The sequence below is a fragment of the Idiotropiscis lumnitzeri genome, chromosome 11, assembly GCF_059441095.1.
Source record: "Idiotropiscis lumnitzeri isolate Australia: NSW breed Sydney's pygmy pipehorse chromosome 11, RoL_Ilum_1.0, whole genome shotgun sequence".
NCBI lineage: Eukaryota > Metazoa > Chordata > Actinopteri > Syngnathiformes > Syngnathidae > Idiotropiscis > Idiotropiscis lumnitzeri.
Genome location: NC_142401.1, coordinates 16,828,828 through 16,841,969, shown reverse-complemented (window position 1 = coordinate 16,841,969; position 13,142 = coordinate 16,828,828). Strand labels below are relative to the sequence as shown.

Sequence of the window (13,142 nt, the reverse complement as noted above, 5' to 3'; positions counted from 1 at the left end):
TGGTCCCTTCTCAAGGTTTCTCACTTTTTCCCCTAATGGGGTTTTGAGTTTTTCCTTGCCCTCCTGGGGGTTAAGATCAGAGGATGTCGATTGTGGTTATGTAAAGCCCTTTGAGACTGTCTGTGATTAAGGGCTATACAAATAAAATTGACTTGACTTGACTTGACTCGGGTTGTTACTGTAATTATGGAACTCTCTGTCGTACACTGATGACCCTCTGTAAAGTTAAAAGTAGGGATATAACCCATCCATCCATTATCTGTACCGCTTCTCCTCACTAGGGTCGCGGAGGGTGTTGGAGCCTATCCCAGCTATCTTCGGGGATTAGGCGGGGCAAACCCTGAACTGGTTGCCAGCTAATCGCAGGGCATACATAGACAACCATTCGTGCTCACACTCATACCTAGTGGCAATTTAGAGTGCCCAATCAACCTGCCATGCATGTTTTTGGAATGTGGGAGGAAAGTACCCAGAGGAAACCCTCGCAGGCACGGAGAGAACATACATACTCCACACAAGGACGCCGGTGCCTGAATCTAAATCACGACCATTGCAGAGTGAGGCCATCGTGCTAACCAGTTAACGACCGTGCCGCCGGGGATGTAACCGTTAATCGAAAATTGGTTTAAAATGGATTTAAACTGCTTAAAATATGCATTAATGAAAACCATTTGTCATTCAAACAAATGTAAAAATGGTATTCCTACCTTTTCTGTGGATTGTGAGGTGCCAAAGAAGATGGGGATGAACGCCAGCCAGATTATGCAAGTGGTGTACATGGTAAAACCAATGGGCTTGGCCTCGTTGAAGGTCTCTGGCACCCCTCTGGTCTTAATGGCGTACACGGTACAGGTGACCATGAGCAGCATGCTGTAACCCAGCAGACAGATGAGGGACAGGTCGGAGATATCGCACTTGAGCACGCCGCGGGCCATGGCTGGATTAGACGTCCTCTGATCCTCATAATCGATGATGGCCTTGGAGGGATCCACGCCAAACCAAATGCACACGCCGAGCAGCTGCACTGACGCCAGCGTGAACGTGATGATAAGCTGTGAGGCTGGGGAGATGAACCGCGGCGCGCTCAAGGACATGGTGCCTTGATCGAAGATGCGGTAGATGCGGTTGGTTTTGGTGAGCAGGGCGGCATAGCTGATGCTCATCCCCAGGCCCAAAAAGATTCTCCGCAGGGAGCAGATCCCCACGTCAGGGGTGGATATCATCAGGAAGGTGGTGGCGTAACATAGGAAGATGCCGGTTAGCAGAACGTAGCTGAGCTCTCGCCCCGATGCCTTCACAATGGGCGTGTCATTGTACCGCACAAAGGTGACCACGACGAAGAGGGTGGCCATGATGCCCGCCACTGCGATGAGCACCGGGATCACCGCCCATGGAGAGCTCCACTCCAACTTGACGATGGGGATGGAAACGCAGCCTGTGTGGTTCTCATTGGGCCGCAAGTCGAATCGACACATCTTGCACGTAAACGTGTCAGCCTGGTACTGGTAGCCGTCGCACCGCTCACAGTGCCAGCAACACTGGATACCTTTCACAATCTTCTTGCGCTCGCCGGGGCGACAAGGATGGCTGCAGATTGACGACGGGATCTGACGGACGGCGCCGGGCCACTGCATCGAACGAACCTTGCAGGAGGGCACAGGAAACAGGCTTCAGCATGTTTGACATTGAGTAAAGGTAGAGAATTTATTCACCTTCCATGCCTTTCACACAGAACCCAATGATCCGGGACATAGTGTCTGGTATGAATTATACAACACTGGTCAGACTGCTACAATCACTTTTAGCATATCTGGGTGGAAGAAAAGAGTCTCGGGTGTTCAACCTCACAGCTCAGTCGCAATACTTTTTCATATAACCACCGTCCCACATTTACAGCTACCTCCAAGTTCAATAAATTTGAGGGGCAACTTCAATTTCCCAGCCCATCTTGGTTCCTGTTACATTGCAAAGCTATTTCCTTTCACGCCATTTTGATGATCAGATACATTTCCAGGCCTGCCCTTTCACACAGTATTTGTCATATCTCCGATACTACTTCCAAACTTACTTGCTCCAAAGTTGATGACATTTGCAGCTGGACGTCAACCTCCCATCCTGGTTTTCTGCTTTCCTTCACATATCTTGCAAACCTCTGATACTACCTCCAAAGTCAGCAGAAGTGCATGTTTAACTTTAGCTTCTCAACTTGCTCTGGTTTTCTGTCGCTTGAGTATAACTCCCAAACCAAGAAGTATTCGAACCAAATTGGAATTTCCACTTCCTTGTCGTCATGTCTTTGGTGTTACCAAGAAAGCCGGCAAATTTTTTGTTCGGCTTCATTTTAGCACCCTGTCCTACGTTTCTACTTTTATTTAAGTCGTGGGTGTTGAAATTCACTGCTCAGTCGCAATTCCCTTTCGTACAACGGCTATTCTGTCTCTGATACTAACCCTAAAGCCAGAAACTGTGTGAGTCAACTCTGACTTCCCGCTCCGTCCTGGCCCTTTCGCTATTCAATTTTACAAAGCTGCTATCATGCCTGTAATACTTGAGCCAAAGCTGGGTCAATTTCACCACCCAATTCCATGTCTGTACTTTTCTCAGCCTTCTTCTGGGACAAAGTGGGCTTTGACAAGCACTATGAAAGGGGCTAAAGACAACAAAGAAGCAGATTAATATTGATTGTAGTCGGTTTGGTGCACAGAGTGGTTACAGTGGCCGCATGTAGCAGTGGTGAAGATAGTTGGAGTGGAGCGATATGAGCTCAAGGTCAGTAGCAAAGGTTAACTTTTATTTGGACGCTCAAAGCTGTGCTGAAGGAGCCGTCTTGAAGCTCCCATGCCAGTTGATTCTATTTTTAGGGAGGTGTGTGTTTGGTCATAACAACCAGCCCGTCAAAAGAAATGTTCCTTTGATTCAGCAGAGTTTTCTTTTTCCTTCTCAGAAGTTTAGTTATTAGAAGGAAGACAGTAACATAAGGCAAGCCTGTATTTTACTCTTCTGGGAACTCACAACACAAGGTGCTCAACGGTTTTTGGAGCAAAATAAATACTTGGACATCGGGATCGACTCAATTTAATTGTTTTCCATGATGTATTCTAAAACGAACCAGAAGCAGTTGTATTGGATTATGTATTTTACTTACGCGTATCAATCTGAAAAACATGAACACGCCATGCAGTATTACAAGCTTACGTGTTTCTCGTGTGAACGCGTCTTCTCCAAACACCCGTGAAGATATTTCAGTGGGCCTTCTTTAATGATTTCACTTGTCTCCAATTATTGCAAGTAACGTGGAAAGGGGCTTTTAATTAAAAGACAAAGCAGACTAATTAAATAAAGCGAGCTCAACTGTTCGAATTGGTGCGCTCGGCTCAACTGAAGTCAGCAGCAGGTTGTTTCAAGAAATACACAAGACAAAAGCTTCTCTCTCAAGCTGCTTCGTGCGTTTCAACTTTAATCTCTTTTTGGCCGCCCAAGGCCTTCTTCTTCATATTGTCAAAACATAATTTGTTTTGTTCCTTTTATGCCGTTTACTGTTACAAGACCGTCGCTTCATCACAGCCTGCTGAGCCCACAGTGTTACGTTTTAAGAGTCAATGATGCCGTCGGGCACAGATGCTATTTAATGTGTCTGTCATGGCTTGCTTTTCATCACGCTCTGTCCGGTTGATCATTCAAGGAGGCCCTCAGGATATTTACACACGGAAAACGGCAGCCATCAAATCATTTGCAAGGAGTTAGCGAACAAGCAGAGACACAAACTTTTAATCCACTTTATGTCACTCACGTTGAGATGAAGTTGATCCGTCCAGTGGCCGATGATCTTGTACTCGGCAGTGAGGTTTCGGATTTGGTACTGGTAGATCTCGTAGCGCCCGGGAGCGTCTCCATTTTCGTTGAAGAGCACCGGGTTTCCTGCGATGCCTGCATGGTGGGAAAATAATCACACCGCATTTACTTGTTGTGACTTCCGATTAATGCAAATGTGTTGCCATTATTTGTCTATTTGAGCCATTCCAAAATAATATCCGATCGAAACCAAAACTTTCACGAACTTTCTCAGTTTATGATGTTCCCGAAATTTGAGGAGTCAAGTGGTATGCATTAACTAGTTTGTGCAGCAGCGTAAGAAAAGAAGGCACACTTTTTTTTTTCTTTTTCATACAAATACATCAGGTATTTCTGCGATTTTTATAGTCAATTCAAGTCATCAGAATTTTCAAGTCATCAGCTCTTCGACAATCATTTGAATGTTTTTAAGCAAACCTCCCAATGACATATTTTTCCCCAAATAAAAACAGAGTTTTTGCTTGTTTCGAGACATTTTATAGTTTCTAATGAACTGAAAATAGTTATTTGTTGAATTTTCAATATTAGGAAGTTGTATTTGCTGAAATCTAAAGCCGTATCAATTAAAAACGTCGAACCAGGTCAAGTTCCATTTTAACACAAGGCCTCTTATTTGATAGCAGCTTGCAATTCATGCATCCATTGAACTCGAGAGTTTTTGGACAGCTTCTGCTTGAATTTATTTCCCGGATAATAGAATAGCCTCCCGAGCCGCTGTTTGAATGTGAACAGCCTCCCAACATCGAAGAAGTTTTGCTACTGCCTCCCAGCCTCGTAGACCTTTTGCTTAAGGACACTTCACAAGTTTCTCTCCTTTGATGCCCACGGCAGCCCATGATGCAGAGAAATTTCTTGTGGCATAAAATAAAATAGAATGGTGCATTGTCATGCATAAAGATCATCATGAATCATTTTGTACCATTGAAAATAATAGGCAGTCAGGAACTCCACATGCTTTTTAGAGCTTATTTTCAAAAATTCAGGGACTCTGCTCCCTTGCTAATGATATTGGTATTGTTCCTTTTTGGATATTGGTAAGATTAATGTTCTCCAAAAATACTTAAAAATATCATTTTTGCTTGGTTCAAATGTGCTGTGTCAAAGTCTTGGAGCCATTGGTGCAGATTCGAAACAATTTCATTAATTGAATGCAACTAACAGATCGGTGAATGTGCTGCTGGAGGGTATTAATTTACTGTAGCTGTGCTTAAGTATGATGACAAATTGTTGAATACGCAAGTATAAACTCTTAAATTCCATGGCAGATTTGGAGTTGGTGTCATGTAATAACTCCACAAATTTCAGGCATTCGCTCAGGGCGAATTGGGTCCTCATCCACATCTGTTTATACTGATTAGAGAAGCGATTGGCCGCCATCATCGCAGGCTCACGGGGGGATTAGACGCAGGGATGGATGTTATCTCCCCGCACGACTCGTACCGCCGTGAAAAGGAGTGACAGGCAATAGCGACAGGCGAGGATGAGGCGGAGGCAGCTGTATAGATGAGACTTTTATAGGATATTGCAGTCCCCTTAGAAATGGTTTGTATAGGCTGACAGACGTCACCGAGCTGATACGGCAAAGACTTAACAGTGGTTCAGACACATCGGCATGGCATAGAAACTTGTGATCCTCCCCCGGATGTTGTGAAGAGCATCAAGATCAAAAGACTCTGAGGAGCAACTGGCAGCTTCCGACCACTCGTCCAATAATCAATATATATATATATATATATATATACACGATTTTCAAAAACTGGAAACCTTTTTGATAAAAGCCGTTTATTTTCTGCTTCTCTCTGCCCCACCCGGGGTAACTAGTCTCTGCGCCAACAAGTCTTGTAGCCATCTTCCTGAATCAATCATTGCAGAGTTGTCCATTGCGTGAAAAAGCAAAGGGAAGCAGACTCAACAATAAAGATAGATGAAACGTTTCAAGAATTTAAGAATTTGCGTCAATGTTTGGACAATTAAGACTAAAATTATATCAATTGCTAAACTGAAGAAAATTAGGCATTTTGGGACCACTGGAAGTCTCAGGGTCCTCAGCAACTTCCTGTGTTTACCTAATGGTAAGTGCACTCCTGACTACCGGCACCTACTGGACCTGAGTGGTTCTATAACAACCCTAAGCTTCAGTGTGAGCACTAACAATGATACGCTTTGACTTTGCATCTTCTGCTTCATCACCGTGATAACTGTGTGCTGTTTGAAGACACACCATAATGATGTGTCACTAAAAAGACAGGCCTCATCTTTACCATACAGCGTATGATGAGCCTCACTGCCAGCCCAGTGATGCGTTTAATCAAGGTAGAACACAGAGAGCCGTCCTGAGAGGTACAGCGGAGGGACTCAACGTCCAATTGCTTCTGCTGTCAACATTCACAAACCTGATGAAAAAGCCTGTGCATTGTTTTTTTTTTTTTTTTTTTTTGGTTTTGTTTCATACGCCCCTCCCAGAGATGGTTTATGTATTTGGAAGCCTCCCACACGTCCGAAATGAAAAGGGTGCGCTTGGTAATTCTGCTGAGTCGTTTATCTTTGTTTCATCGCCGGAGGACGAGGCGGTCTGATCCACAGCTGGGCTGACTCATCCACATGTGGATTAGAGCTTCAGTCGGGCTCGCCTCGGTGACAATGCCGCCCACGTCACAAAGCAGTCGGCCGTCGTGGGAGGATTACACTGATTTTGTGTCCCAAAAGGGGGAATTACAGTGTGTATTAAGCTCATTGACACTGTCAATATAGACGTGTTCTTTTTGAATTGAAAGTCTTTTGTAAGGGTGGCACAAGCTCAGTATGGAAGATTGTTGGATTGTGAGACAAGTTTCGTATAAGGAATAATTGAAATTGAAGCTATAAGCAGCAATGAATGCGCCCGCTTTTTTTTCTGCAAATTCATTGATGAAATGATCAGCAAACTGTGACGTCATGTTCTGCCAATTTTCTGATGACATAGGAAGAAAGACTTCACAATTTCAGGTTGAGCATCCATCTTAGGTACCTGGTTTTGATTTGAGCTTATTCGGGCAAATTACCGAAGGACGAGTCATGTGGAAATCGGAGAAACAAAATGGAAGTTCAACCCAAACTGGAGGACTTCCCGTTCAACTTTAGGCATGGGTCCTTGAGACTTTTTTGTGTCTCCTGTTCAGGTCGGAAGATAATCCACCCAATTATGTATTGGTCTGTGAAACTGATGATAAGGGCTTTTCAGGTGGTGTTCTTGAGTGATAGACTTTGCTCTCATGTTGGAACCACATTAGATGGTGGAGGCACAAATGCTCTCCAATTTGTCATCGCCCTTCTGTCTAGGATACCTGCTTCCCACTGGTGGGCGGTCAAGGCCTTTTCTCCTGGCCTAACATAATTAAGAAAATATCGTATTCTTCACATTGATGTCATATTATATCCTAGTGTTGTATTTTTAGGTGAGTTTTTATCCAATCAGAATTCAACTGGCTTGTGTTGCCAGGCAGGTTTCACAATTCTAGTTGAACGCACTATTCGTCCGTACCTTCAGATACAATCATGCGGGCATCTGTTCTGTCAAAGACTATGAGCTTTCAGAGTTGATAGACAGTTGCGATAGCCAATCAGATCACAAATTGGTTACAGTGAGTCTTCCCGATGGCCTTACGCTGAACGGTGATGAACGTGTTTTGGGATTGGTTACTCACTCGTGAGGGGGCAGCGCAATGCAGAATCAACACACCAGAAAGTCGTAACTGGCGACCGTTCGAAAATCTCAAATACATTCTTGCTTTTTCAAACCACAATGGCCGAAGGAAGGAAATGCGTGAATTTAATTGCAGATACACTTGCGAGGCCCTTTTCAAGACGGACCTTTCAAGAGAAGCTATGTCGTCCAACATTCATTGAGTATTCTGTAAGTGTGTTTCTGTTTGTCCAGCCGTGGTGTCATAAATGATGGTGTTATAAGGGGGATTTACTCAAGTTGGACTTCACTGAAGGCCTACGTGTGAAATGCACGGCCCGCCACTGCTGCTTCCGATTGGGGCTCATTTGGATACTAAATTCCTTAGTGAGACTCCGCCAAAGTACGAGCCCAGAAATTCGCCCAAAATGGCTGCTCCAACCCAAAACGGATGACCTCCTGTCAACATAATTTTGTGCGGACTGATGGATCGTTGTCTGGGCTGTTGTCTGAGGTGTTGCTTGGTGAGTTTTAGGTGGGTCATCTGCATTAACATTTGGCATCCCACCTCTGATACTACTTTGAAAGATGATCAATTCAGTTGACATTAATGGCCCCAACTCTTATTGGCACATTAAAAAGCCACATTGCTTTCAAAACAAGCAAGCATGGGCAATAAAGTCAACACTTAAATATATCTCTTATTTTAACCGGCCCAACCCGCAGCACCTTACAACACCAGATAACAGCCTGGAAATAATTTTGAATTTTGCGAACTTTGAAGCAATGAACCCCCAAAACAGGAGGGTAAATCAAATTTTCAAACCATAAAAGCTTAATAAAATCGATCCACACTCAGCACCGAATTTGACAGATATCCTATTCCCGCTTCTGCCCAAATTCATCTCTGTGATTCAAGTGTGCCAGCAGAATCCTGCATCCCTTTCACTTGCCACTCAATGACCACTTCACAATCAAGCGTGAATAAACATGTATTTATCAATTCTGATTTAGCTGCCCACCCGCGGAGACTCGCCAAGGAGCAATTTCGGCTCTAGCGGCAAACTGTAGCAGACCAATGTGATCTCCACAGGACGCTTGCACGTCAGAAATGCTGACGGTAACAATAGGACTCGACAAAACATGTTTATGACATTCACTTTAAGGCCAGTGGTTTGTAGGACTCCAAATGGATACGTGTTAGTCACACGTCAGTAATCACATCAGATTCTGATCTTTTGGGTTGAGAAATCTGGATGATTACCAAATTACAACTCCCGACTTCTGCTACAATTTTCTTCACTGAACTGAGGAGTAGTACCCTCAAAACACATCAACTGTGTTTTAAAAAAGAAGAAAAAAAATCACACTGACCATGACACTACACACAGTCACACTCCCTTCTCCTTCATCAGTATGCATCCCACTTCTGACACAATGTTGAACAGAACTGAAAAGAGCAGTGCCCTCAAACAGAATTTTAATAGGGACTTTTGGGGCTTAAAGGGGAAGTAACCCCCCAAAAATTCTTTGCAATAAAAAGTTCTATGTGCCTTCTCTCGTCTAAACATGGCATTCTGATTCACATTGCGTCAGAGTTGCAACCAATCATGTTTCACCTGTCTTCTTTGGGTCGCCTTCCCCCTTCAAAAATGTACACTGACCATGACACTGTGGTCAGTCATGCTACAGCCTCCCTCTTCTTGGCTAGCTATCCTACTTCTGACCACTGACCATTTGAGCCAGGGGTGGGCAAACCTTTTAATTGGCGGGCCACAATGGGTTCTAAAATTTGACAAAGGGGCCGGACCAGGAGCAGATGGATGGAGTGTTTTGGTCACCTCACTTCATTGGAAAAAAAAAAACTTTTTTTTTTTTTTTTAAATGAAAGTGAACAAAAGCACTTCAACAATATACATGCCTTTGGAAAACCACAGTATTTAGAAAATAAAACAATAACAAGGCTTATTCATTTAAGTTTTTTCAAGTTTGGCGGGCCGGATTAAAACGTTTAATGGGCCGCATGTGGCCCACGGGCCGTAGTTTGCACACACCTGCTTTGTACTCCATTTTTTTTTTTTTTTTACTTTTGTCCGTTACGTTACTTTCGAGGAATTGAACAATGAATGATTTTTTTTTTGTAGTTGACTGTGATGAAAGTTGGGTCCGCGCCAGTTAATCGATGATGTCATTCATATTGTTGTCAGTGCGTGGTGTGAATGCGATGCAAATAAAGTTAGCACACAGTTGATCTTCCTTTGTTATTGGACATCCAATTTTGGCACAAAAGATGAGCTTCCCTTCACACCGCAGCCTTTGCTCCTCATCACCAGTCCTATGGTCCCGCTGGTATGAATATTTGAAGACCAGCGGCGATCTGCATAACTAAAGCCTTTGAGGCTGACAGCAATGCTCATCTGCAACCATCTTATTTTTGGACTCTGGGACCTGTGCAGAAATATGTAGTGCAGACTGTGTCGCATTGTTGGCTGGCCATGTTGCTGCTGCTCTAGTTGGGTGACGGCAGCAGGCAGGCCAGTCAAAAGTCCTCTTTAGATTGTCCAATAGAAAGATGAAATGCCAAACACAGGTGATTATGGATTAGCGGATTTTAACCTTTAAATGTCGATGCACAGTAGTTGAATCGACTAGTAGTATAGTACCCTAAAACTGATTTAAAGTGTGAATAAAATAGTGCTGTCAATTGTCGATTACATTTTTAAACTAATTAATCACAAAAAATATCCATGATTAATTGCAATTAATCCCAATTTTCAACTATTATTTATTGTGAACTTTGTAACAGATATTTACTTGATTATTCTCTTGGAATGAATACAAAATCGCCAAATTTAAAGTGTATTTAATTCAAAGAGTGTTCTAATAGCTTTCTTTGATTCTTGAATATGATCTAGACTGAGACATCTTAACAGGGCTTTTTTTTTTTTAAAAACATTTCTCAAACTGCCCACAAGCACCACATTCTATGGGTGTTGGTTTGCAAGGCCCAGTGGCAACTTGAGCAGGGTGTTTTTTGTTCTGAGATGATGTGCTAAAGATGTACAGCTAATATGGTGCAATATTTGAAAAGTATGAAAGTAAGTTATTTGTGAAGTAAATCAAACCGTGTTAATTTTTTTAGATTAATCTCCAGAGTTAACGCTTTCATTTTGACAACCTTAGAATAAAGCGGACCACAACACTTCATGCCACAGTAGCTTCTTCATCTTGGATATCATCTCACTTGTGATACCATTTTTAACAGAAGTCTGAAGAGTAGTACCCGCCTGATTGGAACTTAAGTTTAGTTTTTTACGCTGACTACAACACGGGGATGGCATGAACAGAACTGTAGTGACGCTGTGACACAGATGGCATCATGTGCTGGCACAGCACATCACACCTCTCCAGTGGTGAACAAAATTAAGAAGACAAAAAATAAAAAAAAAACGGGGATTCTAGTGCTTGGGTAATGAAATGAAGTGGCCGAGGGGGAATGCGACCTGTGGTTTCAGTCGTTCTTCCTGTGCCAGTGGTAGGTCCTCTTCATTAGGGCGGAGATTCTGGTCCAGTCTGGCCAATGTTGTAGATGCAGATAAGAAATGAGGCCTGTCATGTGGCACAAACTGCTTGTCTTAACAGTCTTCTTGCATAATGAGCTCCACAGAGGCCTCCTCCTCCTCATCTCCTCTGCCACCACTACATTGAGCTGCACTCTAATGTGACAACGTGGGCCCTGAGGTTGCAAAAGCCTGTGAACTGACGGCCACTTGCTTGTTCCGGGCCACTGAGGTTAATTAACTGCTTGTAATCATATGCAATATTTAATGATCATGGTAGCAGTACACACCTTCAGAATTAGCGATCATAATCTAACATGGCCCCCCCCAGCCCCACCCCACACGTGAACGCAGGACACCTTGGCAAATGGAGGCATGTTTCCATGCTACACTGACATTAACTCTTAATGACCTCTGCATGGGGAAGTCATGCAGAATTTACCCCGAGTACACTTCGCTCTTGAAGTGCGTCTCGCGCCTCACTGGCTCCATCATCGCTTTATGACTTTATCTGCAGCAGATCCTGTTGCAATCACGAGCTCAGTAGCGCATCAAATGTGAATTATATTGAAAACATGAAATTTAAAAGAAACAAACATGTCATAACCTGTAATAAAATCTTGAAAACAAATCACAATGCCGTTTTAAGATATTTAAGGGAAAGAAGGTGGAATGCTTTTAAAAACTGCCAAGAAGAAATATTTGCTGACAAATAACAGTGTTTTGAGATATTACACTTCACTTTAACTTAATTTTAGATTTTGCTGTGTATGCAAATGGCAGTTGCATCATTGAGAATATAACTAATATAATATAATCAATGCTGCGTTTATTGAATTTGTGGTCGATTCAGAGCAAAGCAGGCCAATCGTAATTCATTAAGGATACATGTTGCTGTTTGCAAAACAATAAAGTCCAACAGATTTGGATCTTCGTCATTTGGTTTGTCAACATGATACGGCAGTAATACAATATGACTAGGTCAGCACTTGCACAGATGTTTCTAAAAATGTATTTTTCCACCACACAGGCATGAAAGAGCTGTGGCAAAAACAACGACAAATGCGTTGTTTGCCCGTTCTCAATATTGCGTGAGATCAAACGAAGGGCAAACTTCATATGCTAACATCCTCCGAGTATGTTTACTGTTAAATAAAGCGGGTAAACACTGCTTTAAAACGTTCATTTTTCTTTGACCTAAAATGCACTGTGCTTGTGAACAAAAGGCCAAATGGATTTTTTTTTTAATTAGATACAGGTATAGTTTGAGTTTCATAATGCCTGCTGGAGGACAAAAAAGAAGGTGAGAAAATAGAAAAATAAACACTTTTGTGAGGCGCTCGCAGAAGACAGAAAAGACTAATGAGAAGCTGCTTTTCTGCTCTTGACCAATTGGAGTGAGAACAAGTTTGAAGAGAGTCGCAGTGGATGCGTTTGAGTATTTGTGCTTGGTCGGCTGCTGCTGCTGAATGGGCTGAAACTGAGCTGTGAAATTGATTCACGCTAAAGAAAAGGGGCTCTGACTCTGGATTTGTCAGTGTGGAAAATGTGATCGGAGAGAACGTAAAAGAATCACACAGATATTAGCGGATTATGAGAACTATCTGGAGATTTTGTTCCCGCTTTTCGAAAAGGTTATCTGTCGTCAGCTAGCTTAGCGTGCAGCCTCCAGACAGTGTGCTCAGATATGGCAGATAAATGGGTTTTAGCGCCCGCGACTCCCTGTGAGCATCTCGCTTTTTAAGAAGCTTTTTGAAATTTCATCCTCATTGCATGAGAAACCCAAGAAGCCCACGATACTTTTGAGGCGTTGTCATTATTTTTAGCGGCTACCCACCAAAACTGCTGACACACACGCCGGTATGGAACAATAGATTCCTGCTGGATCAGTCCCAAGAGCAAATTACCACAACAAGAAATGTGAGACACTTCAAAACAAGAATTAGCACTGACCCAATCTTAACTATAACCCTAACCGTGTCCTCGCTGAAACACCACTAATCCTAAAGGTCTCTTTATAGTCCCGCGTCAGCACGGTCGACAAGTGGTGTATTGCCTCACGTGACCGG

General features: G+C 43.1%; 1 protein-coding gene across 6 annotated transcripts in view; it reads right to left on the bottom strand.

Moving 5' to 3' along the window:
* The window catches only part of LOC148327706 (metabotropic glutamate receptor 4-like), a 165,512-nt gene that overhangs the window by 16,759 nt on the left and 135,611 nt on the right, over positions 1 to 13,142 (bottom strand). For all 6 annotated transcript variants that reach the window (XM_088308713.1, XM_088308712.1, XM_088308715.1 and 3 more), the window contains 2 exons: positions 3,791 to 3,927; positions 708 to 1,643 (listed from right to left, as the gene is read on the bottom strand). In XM_088308713.1, coding sequence (XP_088164839.1) covers positions 708 to 1,643; positions 3,791 to 3,927 — 1,073 coding nt within the window. The remainder of the gene's footprint in view (positions 1 to 707; positions 1,644 to 3,790; positions 3,928 to 13,142) is intronic.